The sequence below is a fragment of the Panulirus ornatus genome, chromosome 14 (genome assembly GCF_036320965.1).
Source record: "Panulirus ornatus isolate Po-2019 chromosome 14, ASM3632096v1, whole genome shotgun sequence".
Taxonomy (NCBI): domain Eukaryota; kingdom Metazoa; phylum Arthropoda; class Malacostraca; order Decapoda; family Palinuridae; genus Panulirus; species Panulirus ornatus.
The window spans coordinates 50,762,263-50,788,635 of NC_092237.1; the positions used below are offsets into that span (position 1 = coordinate 50,762,263).

The window sequence follows — 26,373 nt, forward strand, 5'->3', positions numbered from 1 at the left end:
CATCTGAGTGTAACAACCATGGAAAGATAGAATACATAAAATGAAAGTGTAGAGAGTATTACATTAGATGTATTTTTTTGTTGGTGTGATAATGAAAGATACGGAACTCAATACACATAATAATTTGTAGTTGTTTGATTCCTCCACGATTGGTACGAGAGGTGACTTTTAATTGTCGATAATGAGAAATTTTATCATTGATATTGGTGTGTGTGTGTGTGCTGTGGCTTTTAATTGTAACTAATGGGAAACACCACTGAGTTGTGTGATCCTTATCATTCTGTAGGATCCTATTGTTTGATTCTTCTCCATCATTAAGCGTATAAATGATATGATCGGAGGCTTTTATGAACTACGACGTGCCAGGATCATGTATGGGTTTATGAGCCTAAAAGTTATTAAAAACCGTTATTGACACCCTGTCCACATCCCGTCGAAGTTGGCGTTCTGTTTCGGTGGTAACGTGCAAAACGTGGCGTGTTATACTCCCAGTTTGACGGATATAGTAATGACAGGGGCGCGAGGCGGAGAATGGGGTGAGCACCTCCCCCTCCCCTCCAACTCTCTCGCTCGCTCTCTCTCTCTCTCTCTCCCAATACAACCCTCCTCCCCTCCCGGGGCCCCTGAGCGAGCATAACATGCCCCTGCGTGATCACAGGCGTCCAACTTCGTAAGTGGTCGGAAGTTTTTTTTTATGGAAAAATTAAAGTCTTTTGCTTTGTTTAACTCTCACGCCGTACATGCTGAGAAACTTTTGTTTTTAGTATTATTACATATCGCAATTATTATTTGAGTTACTCTATTAAGCTTTTTATGCATTGAGTGTTTTGAGGATTTGTTCAAAGCGAGGTGTGTGTGTGTGTGTGTGTGTGTGTGGATGTCAAGTAAGAACCACAAGGCTTGGTGTGCGTGGAGCCACGGACCGTGACGGAGCCTGTTGTCGGTGTGGATGTGGACCCTGGCACGGTCTTGAGCCAGACTCGTATCACTGGTCAAAGGTTTTAAAGACTTGCTTAAAGGAGGTTGTGATTCTGTTTGCAGTGGACCAAGAGACAACGAACATTTCTCGGCCAGGTAAAGCTGGCGTTGCCGTATTCATTATGATGTTTGTGACGGGTTGAGTTCAGCGGTGTGAATGTGACTAGGATATGTAATGTCGATTTAAAGATACTTTCAAGGTTACGTTTGAAACCTGTAGTGATGTTGGTAGTTTGAATATAGTATTCAGTTCATCGGTGGGTGGTTCTCGACTTATATTTAGATCGTTCAAGTAGCATTTATCTTATGTGATTCTACTGTTCACAGTGCAATTCAGCATTCTGTCTTTGTTGTTAACACACACACACACACACACACACACACACACACACACACACACACACAGCCTTCAAGTTTCTAAACCAGTTTGAGGGTGTCGACAGAGAACAGGTCTTCGAAAGATGCAAAAATTGAACAACTAGAGACCATAACAAGAAATCGAACAAGAAGCTTGTTGGAAAAGATGTAAAGAATTTCTCTAGTAGTACCAGCGTGGTGGATGAATGGAATATTGCTGGCTATACACAATGGTTTAAAAATGGTGCATAGGAAGAGAAAGTTCATGGGATGGGGCTCCCACTGGCGTAAAACTTCCCCCACGTGAACAGATGGGTAATTATTACACACAACACTTGACAAGCTAGGTTCAATGTCGTCTTCAGAGAACTGTAAAAGGAGAACAACCGCTGGTAAGTATTGGAAATACGTTCAGGTACATTCACTAGGAAATATTTAGCAAGCTAATCGTGTCTTGTGTCAGGCCAAGATTAAATATGCTGCTCAGGTTTCGTCACTGCCTGTATATACAAGAAGAACAAGCAAGAAACAGAGGAAAGTCATGAGGGGGGGGGGGGACAATAGCAGATGGTGCCAGATTAAGAAAACTTTGAGTTACAGCGTGAAATTAAAGGCCATAGATTCTAAGAGGTAGTTTTATAGAATAAGAGTAGATGAGTGGAAACAACTGTATAAGAAGTTGTGAGAGCACTCATAAGCTTGAAAAGTTTTACGATAGAAAACGGTTCAAGAAATGTGACCTACAAGTGATTACACACACACACACCACACACACACACACACACACAACACACACCAATTAAAGACTGCGGGGAAATGGATTGGACGGGAGGTCTTCGAAAGGATTACAGTTGTTTGTAAACATTTACAAAACCACTAAAGGGCTTTGGCACATATCAGGCTAGTGGTCCTGACGAAGGTGTGCAGATTCACTCGACAGCGCTCGAAGTATTTATTGTTCAGCGTGCTCGTGGAGGAGTTTCTGGTGTCATGAGAGTGGAGAAGGCAAAAGTCAGTGCCTTTTTCATTTTTTCTTCAAGGAAAGTGGGAGAAAAAACGCGCTCAGCTACAGACCGGTGTGTAAAAAGACTGGAAAAGATAATCAGAAAGCAAATGGGTGACTACTCGCGAGGGAAGAATTACGTAAATGGGGTTAAGTATGCGGTTTCAAGGAAGGAAGTCAGACGGAACAAATCTCTCTCTCTCTCTCTCTCTCTCTCTCTCTCTCTCTCTCTCTCTCTCTCTCTCTCTCTCTCTCTCTCTCTCCATCGAGTGAGTTCCGTTTTAGACAAAGAGAAAACTTGGAAGATTGGTAATTGTTTATCCTTTTCATTCGTTCAGTCACACGTAGGCAAAGCATCAGTGTGATCGCATGGTTGAAGGGTACACGTCTGGTGGGGTAGCTGGAGGCAAGTATAGGTAGTCCATTGGGTACAAAATGTCAGTGAGGTGAGTGATCTGTTGGCCCAAGTTGGTTACCCAAAGGACCGATAGGGTCTGGATCAGAGGGAAGGGAATCGTGTAGGTGAAGATTGGGCAGACACGTACAAGAGTGTGGTGCTTTATTTACAGAACACAATGTGATACTGATGGTTACATGTGGAATATATATATATTTCATATGTGTCTATGTACACGATGCCTGGTAAGTATAGAGCGTAACGGTGGTCACGATACATGTACAAAAGGAGCATAGGCTTGAGGACACGGATGTTTTCGTGCCGGAGGAGGAGGGATGTCGGGATACATCAGATACATAATTCACAGGGTTACAAAATCTTACTGATTTGGCAGTTACAGACAAATCATATTGTGTGTTGTATATTGCCAGAAAGCGTTTGACACAGTACCACGTAGAAGGTAGGTGAAACTAGGAAGGTCTTAAGGCAGGAGTAAGATGAGTGGAAAATTACCACAGGGGAAGGAAGCTAAGGACACACTTCAGAGGAGAACCATTCACATGGACTGGGATCGCTTGTGGCGTACCACGGGGCGAGGTCCACTAGCCATCGCTCTTCTTTAACTGTGTGAATGATCTCCCAGAAGGACTTGAGTATGTTTGCAGACGATGCTATGGTCACATACCGGAATACATTTTTTTCCCCGGTGATTCCAAGATCTCTAGGAGGAAGGTAAGGAGTGACAAAGATTGCTTCAAACTCGCGATATGACATTGGAAGCCCCATGATTGGTCTGGTATACGCATAATGAAATTCGTTGTGATTAAATGGAAGTCAATGATACTGCACAGTGAAAGATTGACTCGATATGAACACATGGTATTATCAAGAGCTGGAAGTTAGCGGCAGGAATCTGTGCCAGAGGGACTTATGTATGAGTCGGCATTATATGTAACTCCCGACATGGCCATTGAGACGGACCGTCTTCTGGCAAATATTAGAATTAGATTCTGTCACGTGGAAAGGAAATGATCACCAAACTGTTGACAAAGTGCTGTACAAAGAAGTACGAGGAACTAATACAGAAGGTTCAGACGAGGCAACAAAGATGGTAGCAGAATTAAGTAGAAGTAAAGCGAGAATTAAGGAGTAAAGCGAGAATTAAGTAGAAGTAAAGCGAGAGGTTAGAGTCCCATATTCTTTTTCCCCCCGTGGAAGAGAGAAGAGCCAGGGGTGATTCCGTCACAACCCTCAAGTTTCTAAAGCCGTTTGATGTCGACATAAAGATTCCTTGGAAGGATGAAGAGGGCGAAGAAGCAGCAGAAGCCAGAGCAAGATCATAAACCAGAAACTTGGCACAGAGACGCAAGGAAGTACTTTTTATAGCCTCGTGAGAAGACGATGGGAGGAATAAGTAACGAATATTAGCCTAGTGGGCATTTAGTATCGTAGTGGGTATATAGTATCGTTGTGGGTAAGTTGTGTTGTAGAGATGGGATTTATCGTGTTTGGTAGTAACTTGTAGATATGTAGGGAACAAGGAGAAAGGGAAGGGACGTGTTGTGTCGAATACAGTTGTGTTAAAGACGAGGAAAAAAAAGACGTGTGCGCACAGTATTTTGCGGTAAAAAGGAGTAGTTTAGAATAGGGTGTCTGAGACGTTCTGATGGTTCTACTTGGTGAATATTGATTTTGACCACTGCAGTTCGGTGTTATTATATTTTAAGTAGTGTGTGTGTGTGTGTGTGTGTGTGTGGTGGCATCAGTGAGCGATTCTTAGAATTAGAACGTACTAGCACGGTCAAGAGTCGAGTGGTGCCCCTGTAGTAGTAGTTTGATGTTTGCCATGCACGATTATGGGGACGCTGGCTTTCAAAGATGAGGGGCGAGATGGTTTACGACAGCGGCAAACTGCTGGGTCATGATGAAGCACAGGAACGCGCCACAGTGCAGTGCTCCTACCTGGACCTGAGGAAGCCGGCCATTGTGTAGAATGGCGGGGGGGGGGGGGGGGGGTCGCTCTGATGACGTACGCTGTCGACGATGTTGAAATGAATTTCAAGGTGGGGGGGGGATGTATAACTGTAGTTTTGGAGAAAAGATCGCGCGTCGCAGCGTAATATCAAGAGTGGATTGTGTTCAAATGATATTAAGGGAGTGAAACACGGTAAGGTTTCGTTGTGGAAAATCTTGTCAAGGGGGGGGAAAACACGAAGTTTTGGTGTATTGGAAAATATTTGAATGTAGTATGGTGAGGAAACCTGAATGAGGGAGATGTTTATCATAATTATGATGTTTGGATGCGAAACCCAAGTGCATGTGTATCTTTTGGATGCGAAACCCAAGTGCATGTGTATCATCCTACATCAGAATTAAGAACAAACTACCTTGTCTTTTGTACTTGGCATTTTAGGGATGGGATACATATAACAGTGAAGAAAGATGTAGGAAGGATGTGGTGGGAAGGAATCATGGTAAAGCCATGTAGTGTATCAGTACTGGAGTCTCGCGTCGTGTAGAACGCACGGCGGATGATATACAAGGTAGGTACGTACGTAGCAGGAGGCACAGACAGTGTGAGATAGACCGCTGAATACATAGGTACAGTGAGGGCATTTCAGGTGAGGGTGGCACTGGAATTATTTGAATTCGAATATAATGGAAGTTTTTTTTTTCTTATGGAGTTAGTGTGAATGGAGATATTGATCTCCAGTTTAGACAGTCAGCTCTGTGAGCTAAGTGTAAGTGAATAAAGCAAGCACATATGCAAGTGCTTCACTTGTACCATATTCTGCCTGGGACGAGGATGTATGCATACGAGTGATTTGTGAGGTTAGATGTATAACGGTTCATTGGATTTAGCCAGCCAATTGGCTGAAATAAACACTCGAGGTATTACAGATTAATATTACGGAACTGGGATGATTACTCTCTCTCTCTCTCTCTCTCTCTCTCTCTCTCTCTCTCTCTCTCTCTCTCTCTCTCTCTCTCTCTCTCTCACCCACAGAGAAAAGGATTCTACCCGGTGTTGTCTTGGAAGGTCTTCAACCCAACCCACAGCCCGGGCTGCTGAACCGGATCGGTGGTCGAGATGCGGATGAGTTAATGATGATGAATTGATTAATGTGTAAATGGATTGGTCTGAGTTCATCGGTATGGATACAGCATCCAAACCAGTTTCCCTTAAACCCCATCAGCCTTAAATATATATATAAATATAATATATATATATATATATATATATATATATATATATATATATATATATATATATATACATACATACACACGTACGTACGTACGTACGTAATCTTTCCCTGAACTGTGGTGTGGCGAAATTTCATTCCTTCTTTCGTCTCTTCTCCCTTTGACCTTTCCACCCTCTAGAGTCAGGTCTACAAACGCCGGAGGAGTTCGGGTTAATTTCTACATTCTTTTGTCTTACACTTTTCCTTTCATCCAAGATAAGCACGATTGGGGACGTGTTTTTGCCCGTGCCAAATTGGCTAATATATATATATATATATATATATATATATATATATATATATATATATATATATATATATATGAGTCCACGGCGAAATGAAACATGATACTTTCCCAAGTGCACTTACGTATGATAATCACATCATCAGGGGAGACAGAAGAAGGAAATATAAGGCAGTTGATTTACAGCAGAGAGACGTAGCTAGGACGCCATTTGGTAAACAAGTGAATATACTTGATCACGCACTAAATTGTGATCGTATATATATATATATATATATATATATATATATATATATATATATATATATATATATATATATATATAATGTTAGCCTAGGCGATCAATATAAAGTTTTTACGTAAAGCAGATATGTGTGGGGGTACAGGGTCACGTAAGAAGTAGGTTAGTGCACATCACTTGTAACTGGATGTCACCTGGGTTCCCCCCGTTGCCCCCCTGGTAATCCTACACTAATCCCAGGAGCCATTAACCTGACCTGACTTTGCTGCCGAGACAGGTTGGTGGGGGAGTCCCGCCCTTCCAGGTACTTAAGTGGCAAGGGTATTACCGTGTTTCAAATAGAAGTATTTCGGTTTGGTCGAGTTAAAAAATATTGTATATATTTCTTTTAAGTATGTATGTACAAGCTATTATCCATATTTCTTTTAAGTATTTATTTACGAGTTAAGACATTATATATATTTTTATTATTGTGTATATATTTACTGAATTATTGTTATTATTATTATTATTATTGTTATTATTATTATTATTGTTATTATTATTTGTACAATAATAGACTCCAAAGTTTATTCTTTTCCAACGCTTACAATACTATTTTTTTTTTTTTTACTGGGCCACTGAACGTGAAGCTTGGTAAGGTGTAATGTAGCTCAAGACAGTTATTATTATTGTCTTCGTAAAAAAGATTCTTGACCAAAGATGTGATTTGGCGAAGTTATAAAAACGTAAATAATTCATATTTGTGGAACCTAGTTCTACGGGCTTGAACGCCGCCATGTTGCAAGTCACGGTTGGAACTGATTCGAAATGACATTGCGATTGTCATAGGTAATGGATATAATTATATGCCAATAGCGATAATAAGTTTAGTATTATTGTAATGTAGCCAGTACTGAAAATTTTAATCCCGAGCTGATTTTACCTACTGCCATGCCAGCTTCCTTGTGCAAGATGATCTTTAATGTTTTTTATGGATTTCTTGCATGTTACACCTCAGCATATCTTTAATGTCTTTGTTTATATATAAAACTGAAGTTATACATTGGACATCTACCGTTGTTTAAGTATAAAACTAGGTTTTATATTGGATATCTGATGTTTGTTGTATATAATACGAGATTGTAGTTGTTTGTTATATATTAAACAAGGTTCCATATTGTATATCTTATCAGCCGTTGCAACACCCGTGAAGCAAGTTACAGAAAACGTTCAAGAGAGAGAGAGAGAGAGAGAGAGAGAGAGCACGTCCGTGTTTAGCATTAAACAGCTAGGCTAGGGTCCTCCGCTTACAGTGGACTGTGGGTGTTTTGCCATTTTGGATAAATACAAGAACAAACCTGATAGATATTGCCGATGTGTGGTTATATGTTCCCCCAACCGGCTTGCCTTGGGTTGAGTAGAATACACACACACACACACACACACACACACACACACACACACACACACACACACACACACACACACAAGGGGCATTCGTGATATAATGATTAATGTTATTGCACGGGCCTGCCCGGGGTTGGGCCTGCTCGTGTTCGAATCGTAGGTGCACGTCAGCTTTACACCCCTTCCCTGGTGTTCCCTCGCCAGTTGGCGCTGGGTACTGGGCAAAGGTGTGGGGGTGAAAGAGTAGGGAAAGCATGGGAGCATGGAGGGTGGACGCAATTAAATGGTACACATACACAAGGTTGAGAGAGAGGGCAGCACGAGGGTAAAGCCCTTTCCCTCTAACACACAATAAGATACAACAGTTGGGAATCACATTCACAGATCGCAGCGTGAAACAACTGGTCAAATTAACCTTTGTCTCTCATGTTATGAGGAACAAAAGGATTGCAGGTAATCACAGTTTTTTTTTTCTTATAAATCTGCTAGCATTTAAAGTGATATGAACTCCATTAATTTTGCGATGCAGGAGTTTTACGGAAACGACCAACATTTAGCATGTGTTTACCTTTAATGGCAGCCTCTCGTTTGATCTCCTTGGAACGCAGCCCACCACACACACACACACACACACACACACACACACACACACACACACACACACACTAACAATGGTCTTTTAAGTTATGTCGGAGGGAGGGGGTACTTGCTCCTGTACCTATTGCATAATTGATATTTGCTTGCGGAAATGTCCTTAGGGATAAAACACGTAGGCATCCAGCAGCACCTGCACCACGTTGGAAAGGTTATCGGTATGGATATTTTGACCCCCTATTGCACGCACTTTCACAATGTTATATTTCCAGTTGTTGATTAACTCGCTAAGCACGACGGTGCAGCCCTTTGGTCTGATGGTGTGACGTTTGACCTGACCTGCGTCAAGGGTCATGACGTCGACATTAGGGGATTTAACTGCATCCTGCATTTCGTGGCTCCTTCTAGCTGTGTGTGGCAGCTCGCCTCCGCTGAGACTTAACTTTCTTCTATGCTCCAGATGGTGATAATTGTTATACTATTATGAAATCGTATACACAGCACTGATGCTGCAGGGTTGGCAGAAGCCACCCGCCCCTTAATTCTCTCTCTCATTTTGAACATTATCTACGCCGTTCTATTGCATCTTTCCTTTATATTACAGATAATCCACTGGCTTTCGTTTTCGCGAGTTAACTGATTTTTTTTTTTTTTTGGCTCCCTCTGTGGATTGTGTATACAAAAACTTACAAGTTTGCTGTTCTTTGTAAATATTATATAAGCATTGCCAACTCGAGGGCAAGGCTATTCGATGTGTGCGTATAACCTTCCACGGCTGGAGTGGAGATCTTCACTGTATGTTTTTCGGGACTTGTACAATGTATGTTTTCTTAACAGGCAGGTCTCTCATCACATGAAGAATGGATGGCCTATTGTCTTTAGAAGGACCTATGGTCCTTCGATATACATATAAACACACACATACACACACGAATGTATTATGCTGGTATGATCACAAGGAAACGGAAAATAGGTTTCAAACTCATTCGGATATGATATTATCAGGGTTTTACTTATATATTATGTCCTATCTTATTACGAGGACTAGTATCATAATCTGCATTTTTACTTAGAAAAGAACTGCGTCATTCTCAGGTTTCCATGGTTTGAAATACATATTTTTTTTTTTCCTTGCTGGTCTTAATTAGTGAGAAACTTATGTCATTTAAATCACTTTTTACAGTCTTGGTGTTACAGTATTGTATGAGCGTATGATTCCCAGCAGATGGCAGCACAAGCTGATGTATATCTTGGAGGAAAGGGCTTTGGGAGAGAAAATGAATATTATCCGAGATCTTCTCAGGAGCAAGGAAAGATGTACTTATTTAATTAAACCATAAACATCTGTTATGAACAAGGGTAGTTCATGATGCCTGTGTACTAATGATTCCTGGTATTAGTACATGTGTGGTCGGCGAGTACACTCAAATATGCTGCTGTTATGATTTTAGAGAGAATTTGTTGTTAAAGATCGCTGAAGAAGGGAAGGTCTGAAGAGCGAGAAATATTGCCGGCATCATCAGTTTCAGCCATGGCAGTAACCCAAGCACCACTGTACAAGATGATGACTGTCGTAATGTGTTGGTTTTGTTTTTGCCGTGAAGGGGCAAAAGACAACAACAATATGAGTGGTGTGTGTGTGCCCCATAGGCAGTTTAAATGAGGGTCACCTGGTGAACACTGAGATTCCACTGTGCTCGCGTTGCCAAAGATCCCACAGATTCCTTGTCATAAATTCCTGAGTCTTGTTTATGTCAGACCGAGGAAACTAACTTTACAAATGCTGCCGAAAGATAGACGTCACAGGTCACCTGTGAATGCCTAGTGATTAAATCATGAGTCAATTTTGACAGTTAATGTGATTTAGACTTGTAATCCTTGGAAAGAGCTTGATGACCTTGTAATATTTAAAACATTTCAGTAACTGTGAGCATTCCATCCCATAACTGGCAACCGTGCAGGGGTTACAGCTCTGGTTGTCCATATATAAAGTTGACTTTCATCAAGCCTATCCTGTTCAGAGAACGCTTTCTCTCCAAGTGTTTTCAGCTTTTAAATCTAGTATTGCTCGCCATAGCCTGTATGTATTTTTACAACCTGTCTTTCAAATATATCAATCATTTTGTTGTATGTACCAAATGATGCTTCTTTTATATACATATACTGTTATGCACTATATGAAGTGATTGATGTAAATGATGGTATTTGGAAGTGCAATAGGTTAACGAGATTATCGTGTTGCAGGGTGAGGAGGGTGGGTCACGTCGTGACGTGTGCGTAGGAACAAGCGTGGCCACCATCACCGACCCTGACTGCCTTGGTCCCTGTGAGCCAGGAACCTCAGTCATGCTGGAGGGCATCGTCTGGCACGAGACCGAGGGCGGTGAGTATCAACGCCTCTGACTGGCCCTTCCTCAGTTTGACTCTTTCCTCCATAATACCCCATCATCTTGTTGACAGATCACCCTTTGACAAAACTTATTAATGATGTTTTTAGATACCGGGGGGCCTTTGTACTGTAGTGGTTAGCGTTACTGATTATGAGTAGCATAGACCAGCTTCTCGGTCGAAATCTACAAGTTCTAATCCAAGGGAGGGCAGTCTGCCGACACCCAACCCAGGTATTCATCCTTCCTTCGAGGCTGGTCAATAAATGAGTACTTAGCTTAGGCTGATGTGTGCATTCGTAGGATATTATATATATGGTACATCGAAACAAGGTTAAAAGACAGGGCAGTAGGAGTGTTGAACACGGGAGTTTGTGTGTGCATACATTTGTAAGAGTTAAGGCATGGTGCATACATAATAAGGTTGGAAGAAGGGGCAACACAAGTCTGAAACTCACTTTAATAAAAATGATAATCACACACACAGATTGTATGTATCTGGACAGCCAGAAAGCAGTTAACATGAAAATCACACAATAGGTTTGTAAAGAAGTTAGAACTCCAAACAAGAGTTAGGGGTGAAACTATTTCGATAGTCAACTTTTCTGAGAGGAAGAGAAAAGACAAGTCAGAGGAGCCTTCTCGAAATGGACGGAGGTCACAGCAGCGTGCTGTGCACTGGGACCATAGTTATTTTTGATGTGTGAATGATTTATGGGTTGGTCTCCTACCTGAGCATTATTGCAGATGGTGCCAAAATTATTAGGGAGGTAAAAAGTGAGGAAGACTGCATCAGTTTGCAAGGGGACCAGGAGAACTCTGGAGTTCACCTGATACATTTGTGATGAAATTTGATATAGAATAATAAGGTTGGGACTCACAGAAAGAAGCCCTCGATTTGACTGTTATATAACAAGAAATAAGCTACAGGAATATGTGTATGAGAGTTACTTGTTAGATAACATCATCCCCAATCTGCTTTGAAAGTTCCACATCAAGGGAATATTAAAGGAGACAAAATGTCTGCAGGCAAACATTAGAATAAGACTAAATTTTATGGAAGAAATACAGGTATTGAGTAAGCTCTTTACACCCCTACTTTAGACCAAAATTTGAATGTGCACAAATAACAGAGAAAAGGTCTGCAGATCGTCAAAGGTGATACTAGAATTCTAATAAGAAAGCAGAGTTACAGGGACCTTAAATTAGTGTACTTTGGAAGAGAGAAGAATGAGAATGACCTGATTAAATTCCTCAAAATTTAAACCAGCTTGATGTAATGTGCATAGTGAACAGTTCTTTGAAAGATGCTGGGATAGAACAACCAAATGCTATAAGATGAAATTAAGAAGAAACCTATGAGAAAAAATGCAAGTACTTTTATAGTAAAGTAAAAGAGTGGTTGAATGGAATTAATTGGGTTTTGAGACTGAATGTAGGCAGCATACAGAAGTTTAAAGAAATGTTTGATAGAAGATAAAGGTGAATACCTAGGAATGTCTTCAAGGGTTTTCTACTCCCACAGCCTGGGTTGGGACCAGGCTATTGGATTTGGTTGTTGATTGACCAATCTGTTGGAAGCCTCAACCTGCTGGCTCACATAGCTCCCACAGCCTGGTTGGTCTGGAACACTTTGCAAATTCTTTTCCAGGGTTCTCTTAAACTTCTCTACTGTGCATCCCATGGTGTTCCTGGTGATTGCAGACAATGTGTTGAAGAGTAGTGGGCCCTGAATGTTTAAGGTGTTCCCTCTCATAATGCATATTGCAGCTTTAAATTTCAGAGGTAGTGCTATGGAGAATGGAAGAAATGGAAAATATATGCAATAAGCATAGATAAATTAGAAATAGACTAAGATAAGAAATGCTGAGAAGGAAACTGCAGTCACTTAGAAGAGAACAGAGAGTAAACAAGAAAGTATCAGTAATGTAAATCATGGAGCAAATTATAAGATTTTTATATATTTATATATTTTGGAAGGGGGAAATAATGTGTGAAAGACAAGAGAACAAATGGGAACATTGGTGAGGGGGGGCAAGGGGAGAAGTGTTAACAGGTAGTGATGAAGTGAGGAGGAGATAGAGTGAGTATTTTGAAGGTTTGTTGAATGTATTTGATGATAAGAGTGGCAGCTGTAGGGTGTTTTTGTTGGGCTGGTGCTCAAAGTGAGAGAGTCAGAAAGAGTGGTTTGGTGAAGAGAGAAGAGGTATTGAAAGTCTTGTGGAAGATGAAATCTGGCAAGGCGGCAGGTTTGGATGGTATTGCAGTTTAATTTATTAAGAAAGGGGTTGACTGTGTCATTGATTGGTTTGTAAGGATATTCAGTGTATGTATGGATCATGGTAAAGTGCCTGAGGATTGGTGGAAAGCATGTATAGTGCCACTGTACAAAGGCAGAGGGGATAAAGGTGAGTGTTCAAACTACAGAGGCATAAGTTTGTTGAGTGTTCCTGGAAAATTGTATGGGAGGCTATTCATTGAGAGGGTGAAGGCATGTACAGAGCATCAGAGTGGGGAGGAGCAATGTGGTTTCAGAAGTGGTAGGGAATATGTGGATCAGTGTTTGCTTTGAAGAATGTGTGTGGGAAGTTTTCGGAAAACAGGTGATTTGTACGTGGCATTTATGGATCTGGAGAAAGCATATGATAGAGTTGATAGAGATACTTTGGAAGGTCTTAAGAGTATATGATGTGAGAGGTGAGCTGCTAGAAGCAGTGAGAAATTTTCATTAAGGGTGTAAGGCATGCGTATGAGTAAGAAGAAAGGAGAGTGAATGGTTCCCAATGAAGGTAGGTCTGTGGCTGGAGTGTGGTTTCATTCACTGCCAAGTCCACTCCCAGATATCCAAAACACTTCACTTCCTCCAATTTTTCTCCCTTCAAATTTACAACCCAAATAACTTGACCATCAACCCTACTGAACCTAATAACCTTGCTCTTATTCACATTTACTCCCAACTTTCTGCTTTCACACACTTATCCAAATTCATTCACCAACTTTTGCAGTTTCTCTCTGGAATCACCTACCAGTACTGTATCATCAGCGAACAACAACTGACTTGCTTCCCAGGCCCTCTCATCCCCAACAGACTGTATGCTCGCCCCCTCTCCAAAACTCCTATATTTACCTCCCTAACCACCCCATCCATAAATAAATTTACCATGAGGACATGACACACCTCTGCCGCAGACTGACCTTCATTGAGAACCAATCACTGTCCTCTCTTCCTACTTGTACACATGCCTTACATCCTTGATAAAAACTTTTCACTGCTTCTAACAGCTTACCTCCCACACCATATACTCTTAAGACCTAACACAAAGCATCTCTATCAGCCCTATCATATGCCCTCTCCAGACAGATCCATGAATGTTACACCCCCTCCCCCACCCTATGACTCACCTCCACTTCCATGGTTCCATCCACTGCCAAATCCAATCCCAGATATCTAAAACACCCCACCTCCACCAGCCCCTCTCCACTCAAACTCATCTCCCAATTGACTTGTCCCTCAACCCCACTGCACCCAATAACCTTGCTCCTATATATATATATATATATATATATATATATATATATATATATATATATATCGTCCAAATGCCTCTCTCTTCTCTTTCACTAATACTCTTACTTCTTCATCCCACCACTCACTACCCTTTCTAATCAACCCACCTCCCACTCTTCTCATGCCACAAGCATCTTCTGCGCAATCCATCACTGATTCCCTAAATACATCCCATTCCTCCCCCACTCCCCTTACTTCCATTGTTCTCACCTTTTTCCATTCTGTACTCAGTCTCTCCTGGTACTTCCTCACACAAGTCTCCTTCCCAAGCTCACTTACTCTCACCACCCTCTTCACCCCAACATTCACTCTTCTTTTCTGGAAACCCATACAAATCTTCACCTTAGCCTCCACAAGATAATGATCAGACATCCCTCCAGTTGCACCTCTCAGCACATTAACATCCATAAGTCTCTCTTTCGCGCGCCTGTCAATTAACACGTAATCCAATAACGCTCTCTGGCCATCTCTCCTACTTACATAAGTATACTTATGTATATCTCGCTTTTTAAACCAGGTATTCCCAGTCATCAGTCCTTTTTCAGCACATAAATCTACAAGCTCTTCACCATTTCCATTTACAATACTGAACACCCCATGTATACCAATTATTCCCTCAACTGCCACATTACTCACCTTTGCATTCAAATCACCCAACACTATAACCCGGTCTCGTGCATCAAAACCACTAACACACTCATTCAGCTGCTCCCAAAACACTTGCCTCTCATGATCTTTCTTCTCATGCCCAGGTGCATATGCACCAATAATCACCCATCTCTCTCCATCAACATTCAGTTGATTAGAAAGGGTAGTGAGTGGTGGGATGAAGAAGTAAGAGTATTAGTGAAAGAGAAGAGAGAGGCATTTGGACGATTTTTGCAGGGAAAAAATGAAATTGAGTGGGAGACGTATAAAAGAAAGAGACAGGAGGTCAAGAGAAAGGTGCAAGAGGTGAAAAAAAGGGCAAATGAGAGTTGGGGTGAGAGAGTATCATTAAATTTTAGGGAGAATAAAAAGATGTTCTGGAAGGAGGTAAATAAAGTGCGTAAGACAAGGGAGCAAATGGGAACTTCAGTGAAGGGCACAAATGGGGAGGTGATAACAAGTAGTGGTGATGTGAGAAGGAGATGGAGTGAGTATTTTGAAGGTTTGTTGAATGTGTTTGATGATAGAGTGGCAGATATAGGGTGTTTTGGTCGAGGTGGTGTGCAAAGTGCGAGGGTTAGGGAAAATGATTTGGTAAACAGAGAAGAGGTAGTGGAAGCTTTGCGGAAGATGAAAGCCTGCAAGGCAGCAGGTTTGGATGGTATTGCAGTGGAATTTATTAAAAAAGGGGGTGACTGTATTGTTGACTGGTTGGTAAGGTTATTTAATGTATGTATGACTCATGGTGAGGTGCCTGAGGATTGGCGGAATGCGTGCATAGTGCCATTGTACAAAGGCAAAGGGGATAAGAGTGAGTGCTCAAATTACAGAGGTATAAGTTTGTTGAGTATTCCTGGCAAATTATATGGGAGGGTATTGATTGAGAGGGTGAAGGCATGTACAGAGCATCAGATTGGGGAAGAGCAGTGTGGTTTCAGAAGTGGTAGAGGATGTGTGGATCAGGTGTTTGCTTTGAAGAATGTATGTGAGAAATACTTAGAAAAGCAAATGGATTTGTATGTAGCATTTATGGATCTGGAGAAGGCATATGATAGAGTTGATAGAGATGCTCTGTGGAAGGTATTAAGAATATATGGTGTGGGAGGCAAGTTGTTAGAAGCAGTGAAAAGTTTTTATCGAGGATGTAAGGCATGTGTACGTGTAGGAAGAGAGGAAAGTGATTGGTTCTCAGTGAATGTAGGTTTGCGGCAGGGGTGTGTGATGTCTCCATGGTTGTTTAATTTGTTTATGGATGGGGTTGTTAGGGAGGTGAATGCAAGAGTTTTGGAAAGAGGGGCAAGTATGAAGTCTGTTGTGGATGAGAGAGCTTGGGAAGTGAGTCAGTTGTTGTTCGCTGATGATACAGCGCGGTGGCTGATTCATATGAGAAACTGCAGAAGCTGGTGACTGAGTTTGGTAAAGTGTGTGAAAGAAGAAAGTTAAGAGTAAATGTGAATAAGAGCAAGGTTATTAGGTACAGTAGGGTTAAGGGTCAAGTCAATTGGGAGGTAAGTTTGAATGGAGAAAAATTGGAGGAAGTAAAGTGTTTTAGATATCTGGGAGTGGATCTGGCAGCAGATGGAACCATGGAAGCGGAAGTGGATCATAGGGTGGGGGAGGGGGCGAAAATCCTGGGAGCCTTGAAGAATGTGTGGAAGTCGAGAACATTATCTCGGAAAGCAAAAATGGGTATGTTTGAAGGAATAGTGGTTCCAACAATGTTGTATGGTTGCGAGGCGTGGGCTATGGATAGAGTTGTGTGCAGGAGGGTGGATGTGCTGGAAATGAGATGTTTGAGGACAATGTGTGGTGTGAGGTGGTTTGATCGAGTAAGTAACGTAAGGGTAAGAGAGATGTGTGGAAATTAAAAGAGCGTGGTTGAGAGAGCAGAAGAGGGTGTTTTGAAATGGTTTGGGCACATGGAGAGAATGAGTGAGGAAAGATTGACCAAGAGGATATATGTGTCGGAGGTGGAGGGAACGAGGAGAAGTGGGAGACCAAATTGGAGGTGGAAAGATGGAGTGAAAAAGATTTTGTGTGATCAAGGCCTGAACATGCAGGAGGGTGAAAGGAGGGCAAGGAATAGAGTGAATTGGATCGATGTGGTATACCGGGGTTGACGTGCTGTCAGTGGATTGAATCAGGGCATGTGAAGCGTCTGGGGTAAACCATGGAAAGCTGTGTAGGTATGTATATTTGCGTGTGTGGACGTGTATGTATATACATGTGTATGGGGGTGGGTTGGGCCATTTCTTTCATCTGTTTCCTTGCGCTACCTCGCAAACGCGGGAGACAGCGACAAAGTATAATAAAATAAAAACATATATATACGTAAGATTATTAATGAAAGAGAAGAGAGGCATTTGGATGATTTTTTCAGGGAAATAGAGCAAATGACTGGGAGATGTATAAAAGAAAGAGGCAGGAGGTCAAGAGAAAGTGCAAGAGGTGAAAAAGAGGGCAAATGAGAGTTGGGGTAAGAGAGTATCATTAAATTTTGGGGAGAATAAAAAGATGTTTTGGAAGGAAGTAAATAAAGTGTGTAAGGCAAGAGAACAAATGGGAACATTGGTGAAGGGAGCTAATGGGGAGGTAATAACAAGTAATGGTGATGTGAGGAGATGGAGGGAGTATTTGAAGGTTTGTTGAATGTGTTTGATGATAGAGTGGCAGGTATAGGGTGTTTTGGTTAAGGTGGTGTGCGAAGTGAGAGGGTCAGGGGAATGATTTGATGAACAGAGAAGAGGCAGTGAAAGCTTTGTGGAAGATGAAAGCCAGCAAGGCGGCGGGTTTGGATGGTATTGCAGTGGAATTTATGAAAAATGGGGGTGACTGTGTTGTTGACTGGTTGATGAGGATATTCAGTGTATGTATGGTTCATGGTGAAGTGCCTGAGGCCTGACGGAATGCATGCATAGTGCCATTGTACAAAGGGAAAGGGGATAGAGGTTAGTGTCCAAATTGCAGAAGTGTAAGTTTGTTGAGTATTCCTGGGAAATTATATGGGAGGGTATTGATTGAGAGGGCGAAGGCATGTACAGAACATCAGACTGGGTAAGAGCATTGTGGTTTCAGAAGTGGTAGAGGATGTGTAGATCAGGTGTTTGCTTTGAAGAATGTATGTGAGAAATACTTAGAAAAACAAATGGATTTGTATGTAGCATTTATGGATCTGGAGAAGGCATATGATAGAGTTGATAGGGATGCTCTGTGGAAGGTATTGAGAGTATATGGTGTGGGAAGCAAGTTGCTGGAAGCAGTGGAAAGTTTTTATCAAGGATGTAAGGCATTTGTATGAGTAGGAAGAGAGGAAAGTGATTGGTTCTCAGTGAATGTCAGTTTGTGGCAGGGGTCTGTGATGTCTCACTGGTTGTTTAATTTGTTTATGGATGGGGTTGTTGGGGAGGTGAATGCAAGAGTTATGGAGAGGGGCAAGTATGCAGTCTGTTGTGGATGAGAGGGCTTGGGAAGTGTCATTTGCTGTTCGATGATGATACAGCGCTGGTGGCTGATTCATGTGAGAAACTGCAGAAGCTGGTGACTGAGTTTGGTAAAGTGTGTGAAAGAAGAAAGCTGAGAGTAAATGTGAATAAGAGCACAGTTATTAGGTACAGTAGGGTTGAGGGACAAGTCAATTGGGAGGTAAGTTTGAATGGAGAAAAACTGGAGGAATTGAAGTGTTTTAGATATCTGGGAGTGGATTTGGCAGCGGATGGCATCATGGAAGCGGAAGTGAGTCACAGAGTGAGGGAGGGGGCGAAGGTTCTGGAAGCGTTGAAAAATGTGTGGAAGGTGAGAACATTATCTTGGAAAGCAAAAATAGGTATGTTTGAAGGAATAGTGGTTCCAACAATGTTATATGGTTGCAAGGTGTGGGCTATAGATAGGGTTGTGCAGATGTGGATGTGCTGGAAATGAGATGTTTGAGGACAATATGTGTTGTGAGGTGGTTTGATCGAGTAAGTAATGAAAGTAAGTATGATTTCTCTTTCTGCAAGGTTTTTGTAGAATGTAACTCTCTCTCTCTCTCTCTCTCTCTCTCTCTCTCTCTCTCTCTCTCTCTCTCTCTCTCTCTCTCTCTCTCTCTCTCAAATAAAGTGAAGGATGATTCTACCTGGGTTGCTGACAGTCAGCACTGCATGGAAGCCCTCCCTTTTGGCAAATATCACACCATGAGAGGTACTCATATCTGTATCTTGATAGATTAATCAGAATGGAAAGGATGGAACATATTAATGAGAGACTGAAAGTATTGAAACTTAGCAGTTGGCAACAGATTAAAGGTATAAAGAAAAATGTTTTGAATATGAAAGCCTTTCAGCATGGAAGAAATATGAGTTATTTCATCTGTAAGATTACCATGGACCATACCAAAAAGATATCAAACAGAAATATATAGCAGCCCTGCAAGTAAGCTAGAGACTGTTGAATGTTCTATCAGGAGAAATAAAGAAGATGCATGGAATAACTTCAGAAACATTAGGGAAAAAAAAAACGATATTTTGTTGAAACCAGTCCAAAATGAACCCACTATATTTAATAAACTGGTGAAAGAGAGAAATAGTACACATACTGTCCATATGGTAGGTAGTTACATTACTCTCTCTCTCCAGATGGAATTTTAACCATCCATTTAAAATAGACGAGAACAACATTAACAAAACTGATGGTGTAAATAATAAGGCACAAAATAGCAAACATCCACAAAGTTGCGTTTGGAATATCTTTAAACAAAGAAGGATCTAAACTGATATCTAAGAATTCTAGGCTAGTTAGGTTGGCTTTCCATGTAGTAAAAGTCTTTTGGTGATACAAGGATTCCTTCTGGAACATCACATGAAGAATAACTATATAAATGAAGGCCAGCATGATTTTTTTTCCTCTAGCATTATGAAAAAACAAGTTCTGTATGATCTGGCACTGTGGATATCTAACCCATGCTGAGGAAAAACAAAGTAATCTTAGTGATTGATATTTCTTAGTAACATGATTCAATTTAAGGCAGTTACAGTCCATATCATATTTGGATTTAGGGTGAGCAGTAACTCGGACCATTCCATATGGGGTAGCCATGATCCTGTATCGCAGAGTTACAAATGACCTCTCCAAATCTCACACTTTTGCAGCAGCATTTGTCATATCCAGGGACACCTTGTACACAAAATATTCTCAATTATTCAAAAAGATGTATCTTCATTGTTTACATCTTTTATGTGTACTTTGATTTTTGCTTCTCTGTTACCAAGCATATGAGATTCTGTAGGAGTATTTTTGGGCATATGTAGTGAGATAAATTTTTCTGTTTTTGTCGCACATATGATCACTGAGGGATTATTGATAATGTGAGGGCACAGATCTCAGACAGACTTCCTTGACATCTCCACTGGAAACTGCATGGGATTCACTTACAAGCATTAATTGCTGTTTATATATACTTATATGTATTATACTTAGTCGCTGTCTCCTGCGAAAAAATGGCCCAACCCACCCACATACACGTTGATACATAAACACCCAAATATGCACATTTACATACCCATATATTTTAATGCATACATACATATACATACACAGACATAAACATATATACGCATGCATATATTCATACTTGCTGCCTTCATCCATTCCCGTCACCACCCTGCCACACATGAAAAACAGCACCCCCCTCTACCCAGGCGTGCGAGGTGGCACTAGGAATAGATAACAAAGGCCACATTCGTTCACACTCAGTCTCTAGCTGTCATGTGTAATGCACCGATACCACAGCTCCACAAAACTTTCCATGGTTTACTCATATATATATATATATATATATATATATATATATATATATATATATATATATATATATATATATATTATTTATTTATTTATTTATTTATTTATTTTGCTTTGTCACTGTCTCCCGCGTTAGTGAGGTAGCGCAAGGAAACAGACGAAAAAAATTGCCCAACCCACCCACATACACATGTATATACATACACATCCACACACAGCACATATACATACCTATACATCTCAATGTATACATATATATACACACACAGACATATACATATATACCCATGTACATAATTCATACTGTCTGCTTTTACTCATTCCCATCGCCACCCCGCCACACATGGAATAACAACACCCTCCCCCCTCATGTGTGCGAGGTAGCTCTAGGAAAAGACAACAAAGGCCTCATTCATTCACACTCAGTCTCTAGCTGTCATGTAATAATGCACCGAAACCACAGCTCCCTTTCCACATCCAGGCCCCACAGAACTTTCCATGGTTTACCCCAGATGCTTCACATGCCCTGGTTCAATCCATTGACAGCATGTCGACCCCAGTATACCACATCGTTCCAATTCACTCTATTCCTTGCACCCCTTTCACCCTCCTGCATGTTCAGGCCCCGATCACTCAAAATTTTTTTCATTCCATCTTTCCACCTCTAATTTGGTCTCCCACTTCTCGTTCCCTCCACCTCTGACACATATATCCTCTTGGTCAATCTTTCCACACTCATTCTCTCCATGTGACCAAACCATTTCAAAACACCCTCTTCTGCTCTCTCAACCACACTCTTTTTATTACCTCACATCTTTCTTACCCAATTATTACTTACTCGATCAAACCACCTCACACCACCTATTGTCCTCAAACACCTCATTTCCAGCACATCCACCCTCCTGCGCACAAATCTATCCATAGCCCACGCCTCGTAACCATATAACATTGTTGGAACCACTATTCCTTCAAACATACCCATTTTTGCTTTCCGAGATAATGTTCTCGATTTCCACACATTCTTCAATGCTCCCAGAATTTTTGCCCCCTCCCCCACCCTATGATTCACTTCCGCTTCCATGGTTCCGTCCACTGCCAAATCCACTCCCAGATATCTAAAACACTTCACTTCCTCCAGTTTTACTCCATTCAAACTTACCTCCCAATTGACTTGACCCTCAACCCTACTGCACCTAATAACCTTGCTCTTATTCACATTTACTCTCACCTTTCTTCTTTCACACACTTCACCAAACTCGGTCACTAGCTTCTGCAGTTTCTCACATGAATCAGCCACCAGCGCTGTATCATCAGCGAACAACAACTGACTCACTTCCCAAGCTCTCTCATCCACAACAGACTGCATACTTGCCCCTCTTTCCAAAACTTGCATTTACCTCCCTAACAACCCCATCCATAAACAAATTAAACAACCATGGAGACATCACACACCCCTGCCTCAAACCTACATTCACTGAGAACCAATCACTTTCCTCTCTTCCTACACGTATACATGCCTTACATCCTCGATAAAAACTCTTCACTGCTTCTAACAACTTGCCTCCCACACCATATATTCTTAATACCTTCCACAGAGCATCTCTATCAACTCTATATATATATATATATATATATATATATATATATATATATATATATATATATATATATATATATTTTTTTTTTTTTTTTCTTTTCCAAAAGAAGGAACAGAGAAGGGGCCAGGTGAGGATATTCCCTCAAAGGCCCAGTCCTCTGTTCTTAACACTACCTCGCTAACGCGGGAAATGGCGAATAGTTTGAAAAAAAAAAATATATATATATTCCAGCTATAGTGAACAGAGAAACACTTTGGGTTATACATGCCACACTCATTTACATGTTACACTGTAAGTGAAAAGTCATCCTGGCTGAGGTTACACCATTTTTGATAGAGGAAAAGTGGTAAAATATCCTTTATGAACTTCTCACTCTAAAAGATACCATAATTTCCCTCCTGCTGATTGCAGCATAGCTGTGAATTCAATCTGCAGAAGTTATTAAAATGTTTTCATCATGTCATTAAGAGAAACTATAAAAAAAGTGAAAGAAGGGAAAACTACAGAAAATAAACCATATTTTTCAATGTGCAGACATTTGAAATTTTTCTCAAGGTCTGTTTATATTTGCTTGTGACATTAGGCAAGTGGGAAAATGCAAACCATAAAAGTATCTCTTTAATACCAAAACCATTAATCATACAAGTGTAATTGCAATATTGAAGTGGTAAAAAAAAAAAAAGTATACAAAAATGTGGTCTGGAAGAGTAGGGGTACAATATCTTGTTCTCAGACATGGTATACCTATATTAATTTTAAAGCATTTAGACAGACTTTGGATATTTTCTTGTAATATGATGTAATATGTAAATAATTTTGCAGGGGTGTTGGTGGTAAATGTTACGTGGCGTGGCAAAACCTATGTTGGAACTCTGCTGGACTGCACACGACATGACTGGGCCCCACCAAGGTAAGAGATGCATTAATGTGTTTACCTCTGCATGGGGAGCTACAAAACAGCCTGTCAGAGATACAGGCCTTGTTAATTAGTATAATCTATAAAAAGTGAACCTAAAATTTTGGGCAGTGGGTATTTCAAACCAGCCTTTCACCTTAAGTGATTATATCCCACTCACTCAGTCATCCATGCTAATCTCCTTCTTTTACCAAGCACATTATTAATATAGTCATGTCTATTTTTTTTGTATAATTTGATACCCTGGTTTTAAGATATTGAAATATTGTTTATTAAAGCCGTGCTGGTAATGAGGGGCTTGTTTTGTAGCTCAGCACTCTGCTCTCTATCTGTAGTTGTCTTTCCTTAGACTTGAGAGTATGGGGTGAGTGTTTTGGTGTGTGGGGTGAGTGGCTACTGTGTCAACTGACTCGCCTCTCTCCCCTCTCTTCCCACCAGGTTCTGTGACTCGCCTACCAGTGATATAGAGTCTCGGACGCCCAAAGGTCGGGGCAAGAGGGGGCGGACTGCCACTACGACGGCGGGTACGCCCTCCAACGACCTCAGTGTAGCAGAAACACGCAGTGGCAAATTGCGCAATGCCAATGTGAAGGGGCGCAGAGGGAATGTTACTCCTACTTTTAACCCTCCTCCTAGTCCAGTTAAATCTGAACCTGGTGGGACCAAACGTAAGGGTCGGGAGCCAGAGGTATCTGAAACAAAAAACTGGAAACGGTCGCGTGCTTCTTCCCGTGGAACACCAACCAATGGTGCAAGCAGTCCTGGGCCAGAGCAACCTTCATCCCCCCAGCTGATTGAATGCCCCGAACCTAACTGTAACAAGAAGTACAAACACATCAACGGGTTAAAGTATCATCAGAGTCATGCTCACAACAGTGTGACAAATGATGATGAGACAACTAGTACAGAAGGTCGAGCAGAAAGTGAAGTGGAAGAGAGTCAGCCATCTTCTCCAACACCTGTGGTAGAGACCCCTGTGGACAAGTCAGCCCAGGATGTTGTCAAGCCTTCAGTTCTCCGCTATACTGGTCCACCAGCAACACCAAGCCCTGGTCCTAGTGAAGAAGCTACCAAGGTAACCACACCTCTTCCCACTTCTCAGCCAAGTGTCATCCAGACACGAGTACCGCAGCCTAACCAAGCAGTGTACATGTATACTGGCTCTGGTGGTGTAGTAAGTCCCCAGCACCCACAAGTGGGATCTCCTTCCTTAGGTATGTCACCTGGACCTGGTAGCATTCCTCAGGTTAGACCAGGGCTAGTCCGGCCTGAAATTCGTCCAGAGATGGTGGTAAGGGTGGGGACAACTGGTCCCAGACCACCTGGACCTTCCCCGACTTCAGTTCCAGTTACATCAAGCCTACCATTGACACCCCAAGGGACTCCACTGTCTAGCCTTCCTGGTAATTCTCCTAATTTAATAACTGTAAAACAGTCACTCTTAGAACCAGACAAAAATAAACCAAAAGATTTGATGAATGGCTTAATAGGCAAAGACACAAGAGAAGAAGACCAGCCCAGTAGAGAGGATGCTCGCAGTCCTGCATACTCTGACATATCTGACACTAACGATACTGCACCAGTGTTAGATGGAGACAGAGATAATAAAGACATGCAAGATGATAAGAAACCAGAATTACCTCTAGGTGCACAACCATATCCTCCATATGGAATGTTTTATCCCAATCCATATGGGCAACCCCCACCTTTCCTTATGCCTTCGATACAACCCCCACCATCAACCACGCCTGGCAAGGAGGGAGATGGTAAAGACTCTAAGGATAAAGTTGGTGATACTGATAAAAGAGATACTTTACCTCCTCCAGGAGCTAGTGAGTTTCTTAATAAAATTACTCCACAGTATTTATATGCATCCACATATTTATATAATCCAGGTTACTCAGACCCCTTTTTAAGAGAAGCAACATTATATAAGGAAGCTGAGAGTAAAGAAATAGGGCAAATTAGGGAAGGAGACAAAGGTCCCACTGATTTATCAAGATCAGCACCTGGTATGCCAGGACCTGTGTCATCACCAGCAATGCCTAAAGATAAATTAGGTATGGCCAAAGACAAGCAAGCAGAAAACCATGCAATACTCAGAGAGGCACATGAATTGAAAGGCCAATTACCAGTTGATAAACGGCCATTTGATGAACCCCCTCTCGCATATCGATACCCACTTGATCAGCGCTTGCCACTTCAAACACAAACCCCAGAGAAGACAGATAAAACTATGGGTTTACCTAAACCATCACCCCCTGCACCTCTTTCTAGTCCTCGAGTTGTTTCTACACCCCCTGCTGGCTCAACAAATACTAAAGATGATCGGGGAGACAAAAAATTAGAAGGCAAGTGTGAAGGAGTAAAACCAACCATGGAAACTACTGGGCCTCCACCACCACCAACGTCGACTGCATACTACCCATCATTCCCATATGGTTCTCTACCATATGACCTTTACCGATCCCCAATGGTTCCCTCAATATCATTACCTGCGGGATATCCACCACATTACCTTGCTCCTGCAGGGATGGTTCCCAGATTTTCCCTGAATCCTGCCGTTAGTAACACACCTGAGGATTTGTCTCGAGGTGGATCTGGCGGAGCAGTAATTCACCCTTCCCATGTTTATTCAAGTCATAAAATTCATGAGCTGCAAGAACGAGCTAGAAAGTCTCCTTTACCATCTGCTGCCTTGGGAATGACGCCACCAGCAATCTTGAGTACCCCTCAGAAGGTTGGTTCTCCAATGGCTAACAAAGACGGATCTCCTCTGACTCCAGTCACATCATCTTCCACTTCAGGATCCATACCTTCTTCCTCCTCAGCCTTGGCCCATGGAGGAAGTGGGACCATGGGAGGAGGGGTAGAGGGGCGGTCTCCCCCCACAGCGCGTCCCCCCACACACCACCTGCATGACGGCTTCTCTCCCTACTCTCTGATCCCCCCACAGTATCATTATTCAGGTAAGGCTTCATCAGGCTCTGCATTCTAAGGCTTAATGATCTTGCTAGGTAGGGCTCA

At 41.7% G+C, this 26,373-nt stretch overlaps 1 protein-coding gene across 3 annotated transcripts in view; it reads left to right on the top strand.

The window, feature by feature from the left end:
• Positions 1-26,373, top strand: part of LOC139753400 (uncharacterized) — a 277,499-nt gene that overhangs the window by 246,213 nt on the left and 4,913 nt on the right. For all 3 annotated transcript variants that reach the window (XM_071669860.1, XM_071669858.1, XM_071669859.1), the window contains exons 5-7: positions 10,696-10,834; positions 23,253-23,340; positions 23,785-26,315. In XM_071669860.1, the coding sequence (XP_071525961.1) occupies positions 10,696-10,834; positions 23,253-23,340; positions 23,785-26,315 (2,758 nt within the window). The remainder of the gene's footprint in view (positions 1-10,695; positions 10,835-23,252; positions 23,341-23,784; positions 26,316-26,373) is intronic.